Genomic DNA, 17,595 nt, shown 5'->3' with positions numbered 1-17,595 from the left:
CTTGCCACTAATAGGTACAAATACTGAAGTGAAATGAATTAAAAATCTACTCCAAGTTGTCTATATTTCTGTTTCCTTGGCTTGAAGAAATTATAATGATAAAGAGAAGGCCTCAAGTGACTATGATTATAACTAGCTGTAATTGCTTGAGTGTTGTAATCTAAAGTACATTAAAACCTTTTTGATCATGTATTCCATCAGTAAATATATATATATATATATATATATATATATATATATTGAGTCCTTGGTCCAAATGTGTGTATTTACTTATTTTAGAAATTATATATGTCTATAATTGTACTAATTTAAAGAAGGTACATTTTAGAACTTACAGAAAAATGTAAATTTTTAAGAAATGGGTAAAGATCAAACATTTCATCCATGAGCCTATAGAGAACCACTAGTGTTTATTGAATCGGGAACTGACATGGTCTATCCTGTGTTTTAGGAAAACCACATGTGTGGAAGATCTACTGGGGAGGGGAATGACTTTAGGCAGGGAGAATAATTAGGAAGTGATCCAGATAAGAATTTTGAACTAGAATGGATGTTAAGGGATGTAGAGAGGAAACTGGTTCAAGAGACGTTGTGAAGATAGAAATGACAATAATTGTACCTCATTCAATATGTGAGGTGAGGGAGAATGGGAAAATGATTTTGGCAACAATGTGGAAGATACACTGGACTTGAGGCAGGAAGACCAATTAGGCGGCTTGCAATGACCTAAACAAAAGGTGATGATAAAGGTAGAGGTAGTGTGAATAGAGAGAAGTGGACAGATGTAAAAGATGTTGTGGAGATAGAAATGACAAGAATTGGAAACAGATTGGTTAAATGGGGTGAAAGAGTGATGTGAAGGTGACGTTGAGGTGGCACCGAAGATGACACTGAAGGTATTAACTTGGATGAGTAAAAGTATGGTAATGCCTTAAATAAAAAAAAGGAAGTTTGGAAAAAGAGTGGGATTTGGGGGAAATATAATGTAATAAGATTAGTGCTGCGTATTGTAATATATGCCAACCCTCATCCTGTTAGACTTACTTTGTCTCACCTAAAATGAAAAGGAGAAACAAGGCTCTCATGCGGGTAAGACAAGGTGAAACAATTGTGGGGCTGTCTGTCAGAAGAGATGGAAGAGGGTGGGATCAGGAGTACAGGAAGGGTGGTTGGCCTTGGTGGGAAGAAGAACCACCACTTCATCAGAGGTTGAAATAAAAGAGGAGAATATGGGGGATCTCATGGAGATCTGAATTGCCGAACTACAGCAAATGGTGTCTACTTCTTGGTACAATAGAAGTAATAACCTTCTCTTCTGACAAGGTGGGGGTGTGCTGTGCTGTGCTGTGGTATGGGAGACTTGAAGGCAAAAGAGAAAGTTTGGAAGAATTACTGTGGGAAAAGATTACCTTGCTATATAGTGAGGGCCCTCTTTAGATTAGCTTAAATTTGGGTTGCACCTAACTAGTATGGCTTGATCACTTCCTCCATCAGTGCTGCTACTCCCTAGCAATAGCATTCAACCTCAAATTGTTTTGATTTCATCTTTTCTTTCCTAATTCTATCGAACAGATCTTCTCAAAGATTCTGACATTTTTTTTTCAGTGCTGAGGCTATGATTTTTCTTGAATCTTTGCTCCTTTGATCTTTTTGTTCCCTTGATATAACTGACTCCTCGCCATCATTTCTGACTTCAGACTTGGTAAAACTCTTAGCAGTGTAGGCTGTCAGAAATGTAATGATCCTTAGAGTTCAAGTATTGTTTCTTGCTCTCTCATTTTACAGAGAGGGAAGGCAAGGCCCAGAAAGGTTAAGTGATTTGTCTGAGACCACACAGCTAGTTAGTGGGAGAGCTGGGATAAGGACCCAGGTCTCCTTTTTCCCAGTATGTGCTTCATTTTTCTACCATTCCACTCTAATCTTAGGACTCTCAGTCCAATGGATTTTATCTTATTTTTTGCTGCCTTTCTGAACTATTCACTTCCATTTTCCAACCTCTTGCCAACTGAGTTTGCTACTCCCACCCCCCCCCCCAAAAAAAAGAATTGAATTCCCTACAGAGTTCAGTTTAGAGACTTCTGTATCAATCCTTTGATTCCAGGTGACCTGATAATTTCCTTTCTTACCCAGGCTGCATTTAATAAAATTTCATTTATCCCATTTTTCCTGAGATGTGTTGTGTTCCACTGCTGTTTAACTTTCCTACTGTTCACTTGGTACATTTTTCCTACAGAGCCCCTAGGTTCTCTCTACCTTTCCCCCAGATTTTTTCCTCATACACTGAGGAGTGAATGAAGTGAGCACTTTGCCCCCTTAAGTTATTCTAGCTCACAAACTGTTAAAAATATCCATACAGCTTAAAATATGACATCAGCCAGGCTGTAGCTACTTCATCATGACTTTTTTTTTTACACCTAAAGCTATAGATCAGAAACTGTTTTCATCATCCTCGTGTATCTGCCTGGGTACTGGTTACAGTTGCTTGTTAGAGATGGTCAGCAAATGTTACATAAATGAATGAATCAGTATATGAGTTATCTTAAAATGTAGTCAGGAGACAAAGACCTCTAGAACACCAAAGTTTATTTAGAGACACAGGATAAATGCTAAATGAAATTGCTCATGGAATCAGCTTGACAGCTATTATTCCAGCTTATAGTATTTTAGAGGTTATCTTTATGAATTCAGTTCCACCCAATAAGCATTTATTATGCATTTGCAATGTGCCAAGTACTGTGCTAATTACTGGGGATATAAAACTAAAAGGATATAAGACCTGCTATCTAGCAACATACCTTCCAGAGTGAGAGGTAATATGGCAGAGAATAGCATATGTGCAGATAGATATGGATAATGTATTATTACAATAGATATTAGATAAGCAAAAATTATTTAGTTAGGAGAATGCTAACTGGTTGCATCAAGAAAGACCTTGTTGAGGAAGAAGCTTTTTAGCTGATCTTGAAGAGAGTCAAAAGTTTTAAGAGTTGAATAGAGAGAGAGCAGGCCACGTTTTGGGGATAACCTGTGTAAAGGAATGAGATGGAATGTCATGTCTAAGGAATAGCAAGTCATCTGGATTGACTAGAATATAGAGTGCATCAGGCAGAATAATATGACATCTTTCTCAACAGGATTTTGACGTGATAATACAATTATAAATATAAGTATCATTACTAATATATCAGTTTATAATTTGCTTTTTGAGAGGTAAGCAGAATAATTATGAAAAAAATAATCATTTTTAATTTAATTGAGAATTGTAAGTTAAAGAAAACCAGCAGTTATATACAGGGCAGAATATGCAAGTACTCCATTATGAGATTTGTGGGAGAACTATCACTTTAGCTGGTTGCTTATACATATGTCAGTTTCTAGAAGTAATTGCTACCATTGTCTAGTGAGTTGCAGCTGTACCCTTTCCACCTGCCCAATACGACAGATTTAGTCTGGAAAGTACTGAGAGCCAGGGTAAACCTAAGTCATATTTGAGGCAGTTTTTAGGCTCAGATTATACCTGGTTGTTAAATAACTGGAAGTTGATAGAGTAATGGTGGGAGATGTGATCCGACTTAGTGATTTAAGGAATTAAACCTTTTTAATTCTAATGCCTTCTGTCTATTTGTTATTTCTGATTTATCCTATATATAGCTAGTTTGTTGTACTCAGTGGCTTAAACATCTCTCACAATTATAAATTACAAAGTAATTACAGATCTGTAATGGTAGAGGGACTTTAGCTGGACACCCTCCCCCCCCAAAAAAAAAACTATCGCAGTACCTTGTGCATCATAGGTCCTTAATATATGTTTATTGAATTGCTGTCTAATTGCAATGTTAGCTAAAAGTTGAATCTAATAATAATAGCCAACATTTATATAGCACTTTAAGGTTTGCAAGGCTTTTTACAAATATTATGTGATTTTATCTTCACAATAATCCTTTTAGCTAGGTGCTATTATTTTCTTCATTTTACAGATGAGGCAGATAGAGATTAATTGACTTACTCAAAATCACACAACTAGTATGTGTCTGAGGTTTTGAACTCAGTTCTTCCTACCTCCAAGTTCAGTGCTATATCCACTGAGCCACCTAGCTGCGCAGATACTTGATCTTTCCATTTAACCTCGTAATTTGATATATTAAGGGCTTCTCCTGGATGGAAAAAGTGACAAGTCACTTTTTGGGGGTAGGAGGGAATCATAGGCCATAGTCTTGTGGTAATTTAAGAGATAATATGAGCAGTGTTTTGGATGATGTGAATGCAACCACTTGGTCCCATTTAGTTCCATCAGTGAAGGACAAAATGAGCCTCTAAAAGTTTTACTTTGCTGCCATCTTGTGGCAGTCATATTGGTGAACTCTGTTAACTAGAGAACTGATAAACCACGCAAACCCATACCTTCTGCAGCATGAGAATTCTTATGTCTTTTATTAGCATTTTAAAATTTGCTTTTGAATTGACCTAAACTCTCAGGCAAGCCCTTCTCCATAGATTTGATTTACAGAGTTAAATCTCGTCTCAAGTCAAAATACACAAATTCTCTAGTTTTTTTTTTTCCTGTTATTTATCCACTAAAATGGAGAGATACCAAAAATAACAATTATGTAGTGCTTTAAGGTTTGCAGAGTGCTTTAAATATGTTAATTCACTTGATCCTCACAACACGCTATGAGGTAGGTGTTATCATTTTCTCCGTTTTATAGATAAAGAAACTGAAGGACTTTGAGTGATTTACTCAGAGTCACACAGCTAATAAGTGCTTAAAGTCCTGTCATTCCTAAGATGGACTCTTAAGGTCAGAATACATGGGGGAATTTATTTAAAGAAATTCACATTGAAATTCTTTAGTAAGTTATTTTCTGAAGCTCAGCATGGAGCCATTGACCAAGATGTACAGCATGGGTGGCAGAAACAGAACCCCAAAGGTACTCAAAGAAAAGAAAAAAGTCATTTGTTACATACTATTGTCTGCTTTTTGGAAAATATGTCTGTATTTGGAGAACTCTAATGTGTCATGAAGAGTCAAAGTCTAGAGAAGCAAAGGATGGTAGATTACCACTATTGAGAATTTTTAGTGGTTTTTTTTTTAACCTTCCACTGCTACAATATTATCTTGGGTTTTTCTCATCTATTCTGCTCTCAAATGAAAAGAAATTTTGGGCCTCAGGACATTTGGTGTTTTGATGAAAAGATTTCTTCTAGGTTTTTTCAAAACATTCTCTAATATTTTCATTTCTGCCTCAGAGGACACTATACTAATATCTCTGACTACATCCTTAGATGGAACAGGGAATTGTGTATTAGAACTTGAGAAAACTGCAAAGAATATTTCAGTAGGATACCTAGTAAGCACATATAGGATATATGCTTTAGTCTTATTTTTTATCCATCTGCATAGTTATATGTTTGTTATATGACTTTCTTTAAATTAAATTACATTTTAAAGCAACAGTTTGATTTATATAGGTTACAACTTATGCATCTAGGCGGAATACATGGTGTCTGTGTGTGTGTGTGTGTGTGTGTGTGTATTTTGACAAATCTGTATAGCTAAAAAGGAATGTTATCGTAATTAATGGTATTATAGCTGATGTTAAGTAGTAGCTGTAAACTTGCGTGTATTGAGTAATACAAAATTTCTAATGGAATACAGTCCTTTACATATTATTCATAAGTAATTAATGCAATTCCCCGTATTTTGGGTAATTATAGTTCTGTAAGAGTCAGATAAGAGGAGCAAAACCATCAATAAAAATATAAAACTTTTTAAGAAACTAAATAAGCAGTTAAAACTATTTCCCTCCTGAGAATCAAAATACTTTTTGAATAGTTGACGATCTTAGAAGAAAAATGCAGAATTATTTTTGTACTTAGAAGCAGAATCTATATTTATTTGTTAGAAATTATAGTGTATCTACCAATTGAAGCTTTAGGCTTGTTGCTTTCCTCAAGGAGAATGACAGTATTCATTCTGTATATGAAAACTGATTCAAGTTTTATTTATCTCATAACTATGTATAAGGCAGATGCCTTTACTCCCTTCCCCCATCCTGTATACATTCCTTGAAGACGTGTACTATGTTTGGCACCAGAGATAGAAAGATTAGAAAAAATGCCACAGCCCCTCCCCTAGAAAACCTTGTATTCTGCTAGGGAAAAGGTTCTTAATCTTCTCGTGCATCATGGACCCTTTCTGCATTCTGGCAAAGCATATGGACGTCTTCTCAGAATGTTTGCTGCTTGCATTCATAATTGAAGGAAATCGTCCAAGTGACTTACCCAGGGTCGTGCAGGCAACAAACATCAGATGGAATCTGAACCCAGGTTTACTTACTCAAAGCCTGTATTCTTTACATTGAACCATACTGACTTTCCAAACTGTCAGCCACCACTATGTGACAGACACCAGGCTATGCTCTGGGAATACAAAAAGAGGCAAAAGACAGTCTCTGCCCTCAAGGAACTTACAATCTAATGGGGGAAAACCAAGTAAACAAATATGTACAAATAAGCTGTATACAGGGTAAATCAGAAATAATTCAAAGGAAGAAGGCGTTAGAATTAAAGGGGGCTTGGGAAAAGCACTCTGTAGAAGATAGGATTTTAATTGAACTTAAAGGAAGCCAGTAAGAGAACATTCCAGTCATAGTGGTTAGCCAGAGAAAATGCCTGGAGCTGAGAAGTGAAAGGTCTTGTTCATGAAACAGTCAGGAAGCCAGTTTCATTGGATCAGAGTACCTGTTGGTTACTAAAATATAAGGAAACTGGAAAGATAGAAGGAGGTTAGGTTATGAAGGTCTTTGAATGCTGAACAGTATTTTTTGATTCTTGAGAACATTGGGAACCACTGGGTGGGGAGTGACTTCATTAGACTTGTATATTAGGAAAATCACTATTAGCTGAATGGAGGATGTTTTGGAGTGGAGAGAGACTTGAGGTAGGTAGGTAGATCCACCAGCAGGCTACTGTAATGATCCAGGTGTGAAGTGATGAGGGCCTGTACCAGAGTAGTGGCAGTATCAAAGGAGAGAAAGGTGCATATAAGAGAGGTGTCACAAAAGTGAAATTGAAAGGCCTTGGCAACAGATTAGATATGGGAGAGTGAGAGATAATGAGGAGTCAAGCACGCTGCCTACATTGCCAGCTTAGTGGTATAGAGGGAGAAGGATCTAACAAAGGAGACCTGAAAGCAGTGGTCTGATGGGTAGGAGGAAAACCAGGAGAGACCAGTGTCCCAAAAACCTCAAGGAACCTTCATTCCATTAAATGAAACATAAACAAAGCAAATATAAGCTGGATGAATCAGGAAGTCCTCATGTTGGAGTAGGGCAGCTAGTTGCCACAGTGGATGGAGTGCTAGGTCTGGAATCAGGAAGACCTGAGTTAAAATCCAGTCTCAGACAATTACTAGTCGTGTGACCCTGGGCAAGTCACTTAACCCCATTTGCTCTGGTTTCCTCATCTGTAAAATGAGCTGGAGGAGGAAATGGGAAACCACTCCAGTATCTTTTTGCCAAGAAAACCCTAAATGTAGTCATAAAGAGTTAGACACAACTGAAACAACTAAACAACATGTTGGAGTTGGCATTTGAGCTGAGCTTTAAATGAGGTTAAGGATTTTATTATTATTATTATTATTAATTACAAGGCAATCATGGTTAAGTGAGTTGCCCAGAGTCACAGCTAGTAAGTGTCAAATGTCTGAGGCTAGATTTGAACTCAGGTCCTCCTGACTCCAGGACTGGTACTCTATCCACTGTACCACCCAGCTACCCTGAGGCTAAGGATTTTAATATGTAGAGTTGAGTCATGAAGGTAGAATTAATAGGAGTTGGTAGGTGATTGGATTTTGAGAGTCAGCATCAGAATTGACTCCAAATTTTCAAATTTTTGTGACTAGGATATTAGTGTCATCAGTAGACAATGGGAAGAGTAGCCACTTTGGAGGGAAGACAATGTGTTCTATTTTGTACGTATTAAGTGGCAACAGTACATATTTGTTACAAAAGTTGAGACTGTTTCTGGATTTTTTGGGGGCAAAAGAAGCCCTGCCATTTAGTTGTATGTGGGGTGAGACCACCCGCCAGCAATTAATTAAGAGCCAGAGGTCTCAAGGTAGAAACAGAAAACTTTAAAATGATCCGGAGAAGGGGGGGGTCTCCGAACCCATAGACAATCAGTAGGGAGAGGCGGTGCCCAGAGGGCAGAACTTAGCTTTTATACCCTAATGCAACTCCCCCCCTCCCTTCCAAGGTCAGAGGCTTGTACCCATGTGCATGTTTTTTGAGAAGGCAGTCAGGGGAATTAGAAAGGCCAAACCTATTGAACCAGTTCAAGCTTATCTAGGGTCTGGTCTTGGTCAAGAGTCCAGGCCTTCTGATTTGCATAATTTGCATATGTTAAAGAAGGAAGGTAAGGGAAGTAAAAGAATGTAGATTAATCATAAACTAAGACAAGGAAAATCTAATTAACTTCACTTTTGCTTCTGTATCCTTATTATCCTACCTATATAAACTGTATAACCTAGGAAAACTATGTAAAAAGTAAAGAATGTAAAGTAACCATAACTCTAGCAGGAGTGGAGGGAATGGTTACCTCTGCTCCTGCAACTGCACCAGCGTGAGTGTTCCAGCGAGCACTACACACGCTCTCTCAAAGGAGCATAATAAATGCCTACTTTTGCCTATTCTGGTCCTGAGTTCTTTGGGTGAGAATGGGCAAATCACATGGATCTTCCTAAGGTCATGCAAGCAAGAAAGCACCAAGCTCTCTGCTTGTCTTGGGCTGACTTCCTGAGCCTGCCCACTGCAGTGTTAAGAGGGCTACTGCTCAGGATTCTCCCAGGGAACCCTGTGATCTGCACAGCCTTCTTAAGGGGACATCACTTGGGTGTTCCAGCCCTGGGAAGCCTTGTGATCTTACCGCTGTCCTAAGGGGCCATCACTTGAGTCTTCCTTAGGGTCTGACCCCTAGGAGACCCTATGATCCCCACAGATTAAGGGGGCTACCACTTGGTCTTCCTCTGGGAGTCCTGTGGTCTGCATAGCCTTTCTTAAGGGTCATCATGTGGCTCTTTCCCAGGGTCCAACCCTAGGAGGTCCTGTGATTCCCCTCAACCATTCTAAGGGGCCATCACTTGGGTCCTCCTTAGGGTCTGACCCCTAGGAGGCCCTATGATCCCCACAGATTAAGGGGGCTACCACTTGGTCTTCCTCTGGGAGTCCTGCGGTCTGCATAGCCTTTCTTAAGGGTCATCATGTGGCTCTTTCCCAGGATCCAACCCTAGGAGGCCTGTGATTCCCCTCAACCATTCTAAGGGGCCATCACTTGGGTCCTCCTTAGGGTCTGACCCCTAGGAGGCCCTATGATCCCCACAGATTAAGGGGGCTACCACTTGGCCTTTCTCTGGGAGTCCTGTGGTCTGCACAGCCTTCCTTAGGGATTATCACAGGGTTCTTCCTCAGGACTTTGGCCCTGCCTAGGAAGTCCAGTGATCCCCAAAACCACGTTTCTCACAGGGAGGCTATGGTAAAGGTGATTTTAGTAACTCGAAACTTAGGTCTAGCTGTCAATCAGAAGCCTTGAGCCATGCAGAAAGGTCCCCACCCCCATTCATCCCACTTAACTCACAGAAAGACTGAGATCCAGATTCCATGAGAGGGTTTCACCATCCCACTCTGTTGGCAATTTCAGACTGTGATTTCTTTAGTGGTTGGCTATTCCCTCTCTTAATATGGATAAAAATCCCTCTGTACCTCCCCTTTTTGTATTCTTCTTGTTCATGTTTTACCACAAATTCTCCAAAGAGTCAAATTAGCTTCTTTCTTACCTGTCTTGCTCCTTTGTTTGTATCTATGTCAGCCCTACCTTTCCAATGTCCCTATCGTGCTCTTTGCTTATCTGCCATCATACTCCCTGAATTTCTGTTCTTTTAACAAATTGTTCTTAATTTTAGATTGTTGTCCTTCTTGCTTTTCTCTAATGTCATTTTTATATCAATCTTGCATGCACTTCAAGGTGTTTATGTTGATTTTACCTAACAGAGTATAAGTTCCTTGAGGGCAGGGACCATTCCTTTTTCTTTGTATTCTTTGTTATAGAGGAAGTAGCCAACCCATTAAGGACATAACAGATAGAAATTAGCAACTAAATTACTGGACTTTTGTACTTAGCACAGTTCCTGGTACTTAACAATCAATAATCACTTATTAAGCACCTACTGTATACCAAGCACCACACTAGTCCAGGAATACAAAGAATCAAACAATCTTATCCTCAAGGAACTTATATTTTGTAGAGGGAGACAACATGTACAGATAGAAGTATGGATACAATATAGGATAGAGACAAGGACTGGACCTGTGATTTCATTGGTATAGTTAACTGTTGGGTAAGGAAGCACCTTCTACCATGGCAGGTTCCCATCTTCTTTGCAGTTTACAGTTTTTCTAGAGAACTATCTAGACCACAGAAAAGTTAAATGACTTGGTCAGGGTCACATAGCCAGTATGTGTTGGAGGCAGTATTTGAATCCAAGTCTTCTGGTATCAAAGCCAGATCTCTAGCCATCATACCACACTGCCTGTCTTGCAAAACTACACACACACACACACACACACACACACACGCACACGCACACGCACACGCACGCACACACACAGTAATGGGGGGGGGTAGGGAGGAGGCGCTAGCAGTTGTGGAGAGCATCAATAGAGACTTATTTGGGAAGATCATGTTTGAACTAAGCTTTGAAAGAATCTAGAGATTGTCATAGTGCAGATGGGGAGAGTATGATTTGGCATAAGGAAAAATATTGTAGAGACAGACTATAGAATGCCTTAAGCAGAGGCACAACACAGAAGCCGGTTTGGCCAGACTCAGTGCATGAATATATTGCCTTTGTTTTCAGGCAGAATGAACATCTAAACCAGCATTACATGAGACAGAAATCTTAAAATATGCTGTTTGTTTGAGAGCGGGCTTTAACTTAAGTGGGCATTTAGGTTCAGGAATAAGTAGTTATCTTATGAGTATCATGATCAAAGTCCTAGTGCTGAGGAAAACTAAGTAACATAGCAACTATCACTGAAAAAGGGGTGAAAATCAGTTTCATAATCACATTGTCTCCTACGTTAGGAGACAGCCTTCCATTGACACAAGGAAATTGGTGGGATGGATATTTCCTTTTTCACTTGACTGTGATGCTTTCAAAGACAACATTTTCTTTTTAAAAAATGGATATATTTTGCTTTATATCACATATATTTCTCAATTATCTTTCTTCCTTCAGATCAATTTAGCAAAATTAACTAGTACGTGAACCAAGTCTGACATATATAGTGCTTCACATCCAAGGGCTCCTATCTCTGTTTAAAAAAAAAAACAAAAACAAAAAAAAAAACCCAAGTAGCAAAATACCTTCTCATTATCTTTGCCCAAACTTGCTCATTAGAATTTCACTCAGTAAGCGCTTACATTGACTGATTGACACATTCAGTTTGGATTGCTTTATTGTTTTTTTCATTTATTTACATTGTTGTCATTGTGTATGCTGTTTTCTTGTTTTTGCTTACTCTGCTTTGGAGCAGTTCATCTATTTCTTCCCATGCTTTTACGAATTCTTCATAGGCATCATTTCTTACTGCAATGTAATATCCATGGACCCTAATTTGATTAGCTATTCTCTAATCAGTGGGCATCTATTTTGCTGCTTTTTGCTACAAAAAGTACTGCTATAAATAAATACTTTTGGTATATGTAGGACTGTTCTTTTTGTCTTCATCCTCCTAGTGTTTATACTTGGCATTGGAATCTTTGGGTCTGAAGTTGGGGGCATTTTAGCCATTGATATGTTCAGTGTTCTCATTATACCTTTCTTTTTGTCCTTGCAGCTTTTGTCCTTCCTTCAGGGATTATTCACCTTTTACCATGAAGGATATGAACTGGCTCAGGAATTTGCACCCTACAAGCAGCAATTGCAATTCAATTTACAGAATGTAAGACTCTATATTAATGCCATGTTATAACTAAATGGGGTTTTATTCAATAAAATTTTCTATCTTTTTTCCTTAATAGTATTTTATTTTTTCCAGTTACATGTAAAGATAATTTTCAACATTCATTTTTGTAAAATTTTGAGTTCCAATTTTTTCTCCTTCCCTTTCCCCCTCCCTACTACCCAAGACAGTAAGCAATCTGATATAGGTTTTATATGTGTGTGTGTGTGTGTGTGTGTGTGTGTGTGTATACACACATATGTATATAAGATCATGTTTAAACCATGAACTTTCTCAAAAAACAACCTGTACATACATTCAGCCCTCAATAATTAGAACTGACAAAGAAGTGGTCAGATGACAAAGACCAATTTGAATTGCCAAAAATCTGAATTAAGAGCATATCAGGGAAATTGTGAGCAACAGCAAGACATAGTGGACCAAGGAGTCAAAAGGCCTGTACTTAAAACATTGTTCTGTTTCTTATGACTTGTGTGAACTTAGGCAAGTCACTGAACTACTTTGGGCCTCGGTTTCTGAAAAATGAGGTTCTTGGACCAGATGATCTATGTCTCAGGTCCTTTGTAGGTTTCAGTATGTTATCAGTTTCACATGTATAATGGGGAATAGGTTAGAAAGGAGAATGTTTGACAGAAAAAGTCATAGTCACCATGGCCTGGCAAACAACTGTTTTACTCAAGTGAAAAATGTTTTTAAAATGAAAGAAATTTTTTCTGCTTGAAAATTTTAAATAATTTTTAAACTTTCTCTAAACCATGCATGGTTTTTTTTTAAATCTACATTGATGATTTTTCTTAAAAAGCTTCCCTTCCACCTCATACTTATGGGGAGAGTGGTACTTGTTGCTAGATTTTTTATATGATTTTCAATACTTTTTGACATTTCAATAGTAAAAATAATAGGTAGCATTTTCATAATGCTGGAAGGTTTACAGGGCATTTTACAAATATTTCTTTTTGTCTTCTCAAAAGCTATGGGAAGTAGATGATGTTATTTTAATCCCCATTTTGTGTATGAGGAAACTGAGGCACAGAGAGGCTAAGCAACTTGCCCAGGGTCAGAAGTAGTTATCTGAGGTCAAATTTGAACTTAGGTCATCCAGACTTCAGGTTCAATACTCTATTTACTCTAATGTCTTCATTTTGAAGTCATTTTAATATCAGCAGGCACTGAATATCTGCCTTAACATGAGTTGTAAGTTGATACTAAATGAGTTATTCAACCAAAAATTGAATAAGTTGTAAACTTAGGGAGATTCATTAACTTTTTCAGGTCCTTTCAGTTATTAGAATAGTGATTCAAGTTTGGTTTATTACCAGTGAGAGTAGTATTTATAGAAAGCAATTCAGTGTTCATTTTTTTTAGGAAATCATTTGAAAGAATTATGCTGACTCAAAGCTATCGTATAAATTGGAAATGAAGATTTTTTTTTCTTATCTATGGCCATTGATTTGTACAGGGCTTGGAATGAGAAATGAGGGAGGGAACAATTTGTAACCATGTAGGTATAACTCAAGAAAACTTAGAAAAACTGCCCACTAAGTCTTCATTTTAATTTAGGACAAATATTTCTAATAATTCCAAAATGGAATTAATTTTTATATTATGACCAGCTAAGGGAAATAGTGGGGTGGCAGAATAGTGGACTAGAATTGTGGAGAGAGGAAAAAAAAAAGAAGGCACAGAAAGATGGATAAATGAATACTGAAAGAGAAATAGAAGAGGGCGTGTAAAACGGACACAGAGATAAATTCTTAATATGTTTAAATGCTACTGCAGAATTCTTTTAACATGTGTTGTGGCTTTGCAAATTTAAGAATAAGTGGTGATATTGCTGTTTGATAATTGCTTATATAGAGTGTATGAAATGAAAGTTGATGGTCGGGTCTGACTTTCCAGCTGAAGATTCCTGATTCTTGGTTTATATGCTTACTTCTAAATAAATGTCAAATAGATTTTTTTTCTCTTTCAGACAAGAAATAATTTTGAAAGCACTCGTCAAGAGGTAGAGAGACTAATGCAGAGAATGAAATCTGCAAATCAAGATTACCGTCCTCCCAGTCAGTGGACAATGGAAGGGTATCTTTATGTACAAGAGAAACGTGAGTCAAATCTTAAGATTTACCAGTAAGCAAAATAAAAAAAAAATAGAAACTTGGTGTTTAAAAACTGTTGCATTAACTGCTGACCAGGTTAGTAACATCTTGAGAGGGAGAGCTTGAAATTGTTGAGTACTATAGTATCTTTTACGCTTTAATATGCTGGTGATACTAATATACAGTGAGACAGCCCTTGTCCTCGTGGAACTTATGTTTTAATAAAGTTAAGTTTGTAAAGGAGACTAGGAGCCGGGTAAGGGAGTTTTGGTTTGGTGAATCACAAGGATGTTGAATGAAGCAGTATAGGATTAGATTGTCATGCCCCTTCCAAAATTAATAGCAATATTGATTTGTTCACTGTTCCCGAGGCAAGAGTTGAAAAATTAAGGGTGTAGGCGGAGTACCAGGTCAGAGAGCAAAATGCTACAATCAACTAGGCGCAGTGATGTACTATGGAGACAGGCCCTTACCTGTAAAACTTGAGATGGAGTTTTATTAACCTGTATGTGACAAAAAATCTGAGTGAGAACCAATTACAGTTCTCAGCTATTCTTGACACTTATTTCCTAACGTTCCATTCAGACTTGAGAGTGCTAACTTGACACCAAATAACTAGCCAATTTTATACCTGAAAAAATGACTAGATATAGAATTAAATTAGATGAACCCTATTAGGAGGGCCCACAATTATGTGAGTGCAAAGATGATTTATCTAGAGGCAGACTTTTATTTTTACTTTATATGAACTTTTAAATGAAGATTTAGCTGTTAAGTTTAAGCTCTAAAATGGATTTATTCTTTGCCATGTTCATTCAAGGACAGAAGCACTAATCTCAAACAGCGTGTCAGTGTTCACCATTATCTGCAAGAAAAATAGCACTCAGGCTTCTGAAATCTAACTGGTTTTTCCCAAGTTTGTCTCTCACTTGTCCTGACCTGACCTGCAGCCTCTTATCCATTGTCCAAGTTCTAATAGGGGTCTTTGAGTTGTCTGACATGTGCCTGCTCTTTGCTGAGTTACCCAGTCAGTCTTGAGCCTATTTTATTCCTCTCTCTATTTATTCCTATTCCTAAGACTCTGTAAGCCTTGGCTTTACTCAGTTTCTGGTTCCTCAGGTTTGGTCATTGGTCAATATAGTTTATAAACAATAGCAGTCCCATATGAGCCTAGTTCTTCCTTTGCGCACATGACCTCTGTCTCAGGTACTGCTCTATTGCACATGTGTTAACTCATGGGAGCATATCATCTTAACAGCTGTCATTATGTTACACAGGACATTATAGACTATATAATTCACTACACGCTAAGTTCCAAAAGGCATACCATTTCACTATTTAAAATTTTTTTATTATGTTTAGGGTAATGCTGAAATTATTTAAATAGCCTGAATAAACAGACTAGGCATCAATTAGTGAAATATCATCAGTGTTCTAGGTCCAGCTCTTCTAATTCTTCTAGAAGAATTTTTGATTTATTAAAGTTCTTAATGCCCTTCAGAACAACAGTTACCATGGCTTATGCTGACCTTAGAAACATTTCCTACTAGGGGAAAATGTAGTCCTGCTTGGGAAGAGGTAGCTATGTATTAGCTCATAGAGGACTTTTAGTTGGGGTAACCTCCTTTGGACTCAGCAACTAAAATTATGTTTACACAGTGAGGGGAAAAGAAAATGGTTAATCTAGTTTTAAAATTATTTTATTGATCTAATTTGAGTACCTATACTTGTAAGCCATGGTGCAGAAATCTAACATTCACACAAACCAATAATGCAACTGATTTTTTTTAATGTTTATTTCAGTGGCCACATACAGAAGGAAGGCAGTAAAATTTTGAATACTGTAAGGGCCTTACCTGTAAAGATTGGCATAGGGTTTCTAGGAACATTTCTAATGTGTGCCAAAACAATGGATTTATTTTTATAATTGCAAGCTATATGATGAAGTAGAAATGGCATTTAAGGTAGCTTCAGGATAGCCATCTGGATCTGACCAAATACCTAGATACATTGTGTGTGTATGCATGTATGTATTGTATGTATCCATGCATAAATATTGTTGCTGTTTTCAGGTGTCTCAATCACATCCATCTCTTTGTGACCCCATTTGGGGTTTTCTTGGCAAGGATACTTTTCTGGTTTGCCATTTCCTTTTCTGACTCATTTTTACAGATGAGGAAACTGAGGCAAACAGGGTTAAGTGACTTGCCCAGGGTCACACAGCTAATAAATGTCTGGGGCCAGATTTGAACTCATGAAAATGAATCTTCTTGATTCCAAGTCCAGTGCTCTATCCACATGCCACCTAGCTGCCCCCCTCCCTATCCCCGTCTGTTTCTCTATATACGCATATATGTAATATTTTATATGTTGTATGCTAATATAAAAAAATATATATATATATATATATACATATGTTTCATATACAATTATCATACTCTTATTACCTACATTTACTAGTATCTTCTCTGTAAAGCTTTCAAAAATCTCAGTTAGTTGGTGACTTTCCTGTTTCTCTATCCATATCTTCAGATAACTACCCTCTTTCCCCTCATTGGAATAGATGCTCTTTGTGTGTTCATGATTTCATTTTTGGCAACTTTCTTACCCTGCCTGTGCTGTCATCCCCCATAGAATTTTAATTCATGAGATCTTATTTATCCTTCCTCTAAACCCTTTGAAATCTGCTTTCTTAATATCTAGTGTGCATTCCAGAGTACATTCAGCTGTATTCCCCTTTTCTATTACAAACTTTCATAGGGAGTGATAATTTCCCTTCAGCATTCCCATTATTTCTATACTAGCTTCTGGGCCTTCCCTATTAGTACAAATCAGATATAATTGTTTTTTAAATTTTCCCTTTGTTGATTTCTCTACTTTTTGAGGGATGAAATTGTCATTATGGCAAAACAGGAATTGATGAGCTGCTCTTTTGGCAGAGAAAGGATTATAGTAAGTCTCAGGATAGTTCAGATCTGTCATCACTGCTAGATCATGCCTCTTTGTCAGACTTGTGATCTATTTCTCAAGCTCATAATCTGTTTTCTCTTTCTGCCCAGTTGGTCCATTGTCTACTCCGATACAAAAATTGCTTCTTTTACTGTGTTCATTGATCTGCACCATACCCTTCTGGGTCCAGAATTTCCTCACATTAGTACCTCTTCTTAATACATAATACCACCCATTCCCCCAGTAACTTCTTTTATTGCTTCTAGGGAAAATATAAACTTACCAGCCTGGCATTTCAAGCCTTCCTCTACCTGACTGAGCCTGCCTTTCTAGACATTTTCTTCCATCATTCTTATTCACTCATTGTACATGCCAGGAAAATTGGAGTACTTATTGTTACCCTAAACTTTACATTCCATTTCCTGCCTTTATGAATTTACCTAAAGTATCTCTTATGCCAGGAATGTACTACTGCTTTTTGCTTTTAAGACTGTTTATCTTCCTTTAAGACTCAACTCAGGTGTCCCCTC

At 37.6% G+C, this 17,595-nt stretch overlaps 1 protein-coding gene across 1 annotated transcript in view; it reads left to right on the top strand.

The window, feature by feature from the left end:
* The window catches only part of ARHGAP42 (Rho GTPase activating protein 42), a 428,597-nt gene that overhangs the window by 293,898 nt on the left and 117,104 nt on the right, over positions 1–17,595 (top strand). Inside the window, exons 7-8 of the mRNA XM_036743492.1 lie at positions 11,895–11,999; positions 13,993–14,122. Coding sequence (XP_036599387.1) covers positions 11,895–11,999; positions 13,993–14,122 — 235 coding nt within the window. The remainder of the gene's footprint in view (positions 1–11,894; positions 12,000–13,992; positions 14,123–17,595) is intronic.

Source organism: Trichosurus vulpecula, chromosome 2, assembly GCF_011100635.1.
Source record: "Trichosurus vulpecula isolate mTriVul1 chromosome 2, mTriVul1.pri, whole genome shotgun sequence".
Lineage (NCBI taxonomy): Eukaryota > Metazoa > Chordata > Mammalia > Diprotodontia > Phalangeridae > Trichosurus > Trichosurus vulpecula.
This window is presented reverse-complemented; position numbering and strand designations above follow the sequence as displayed.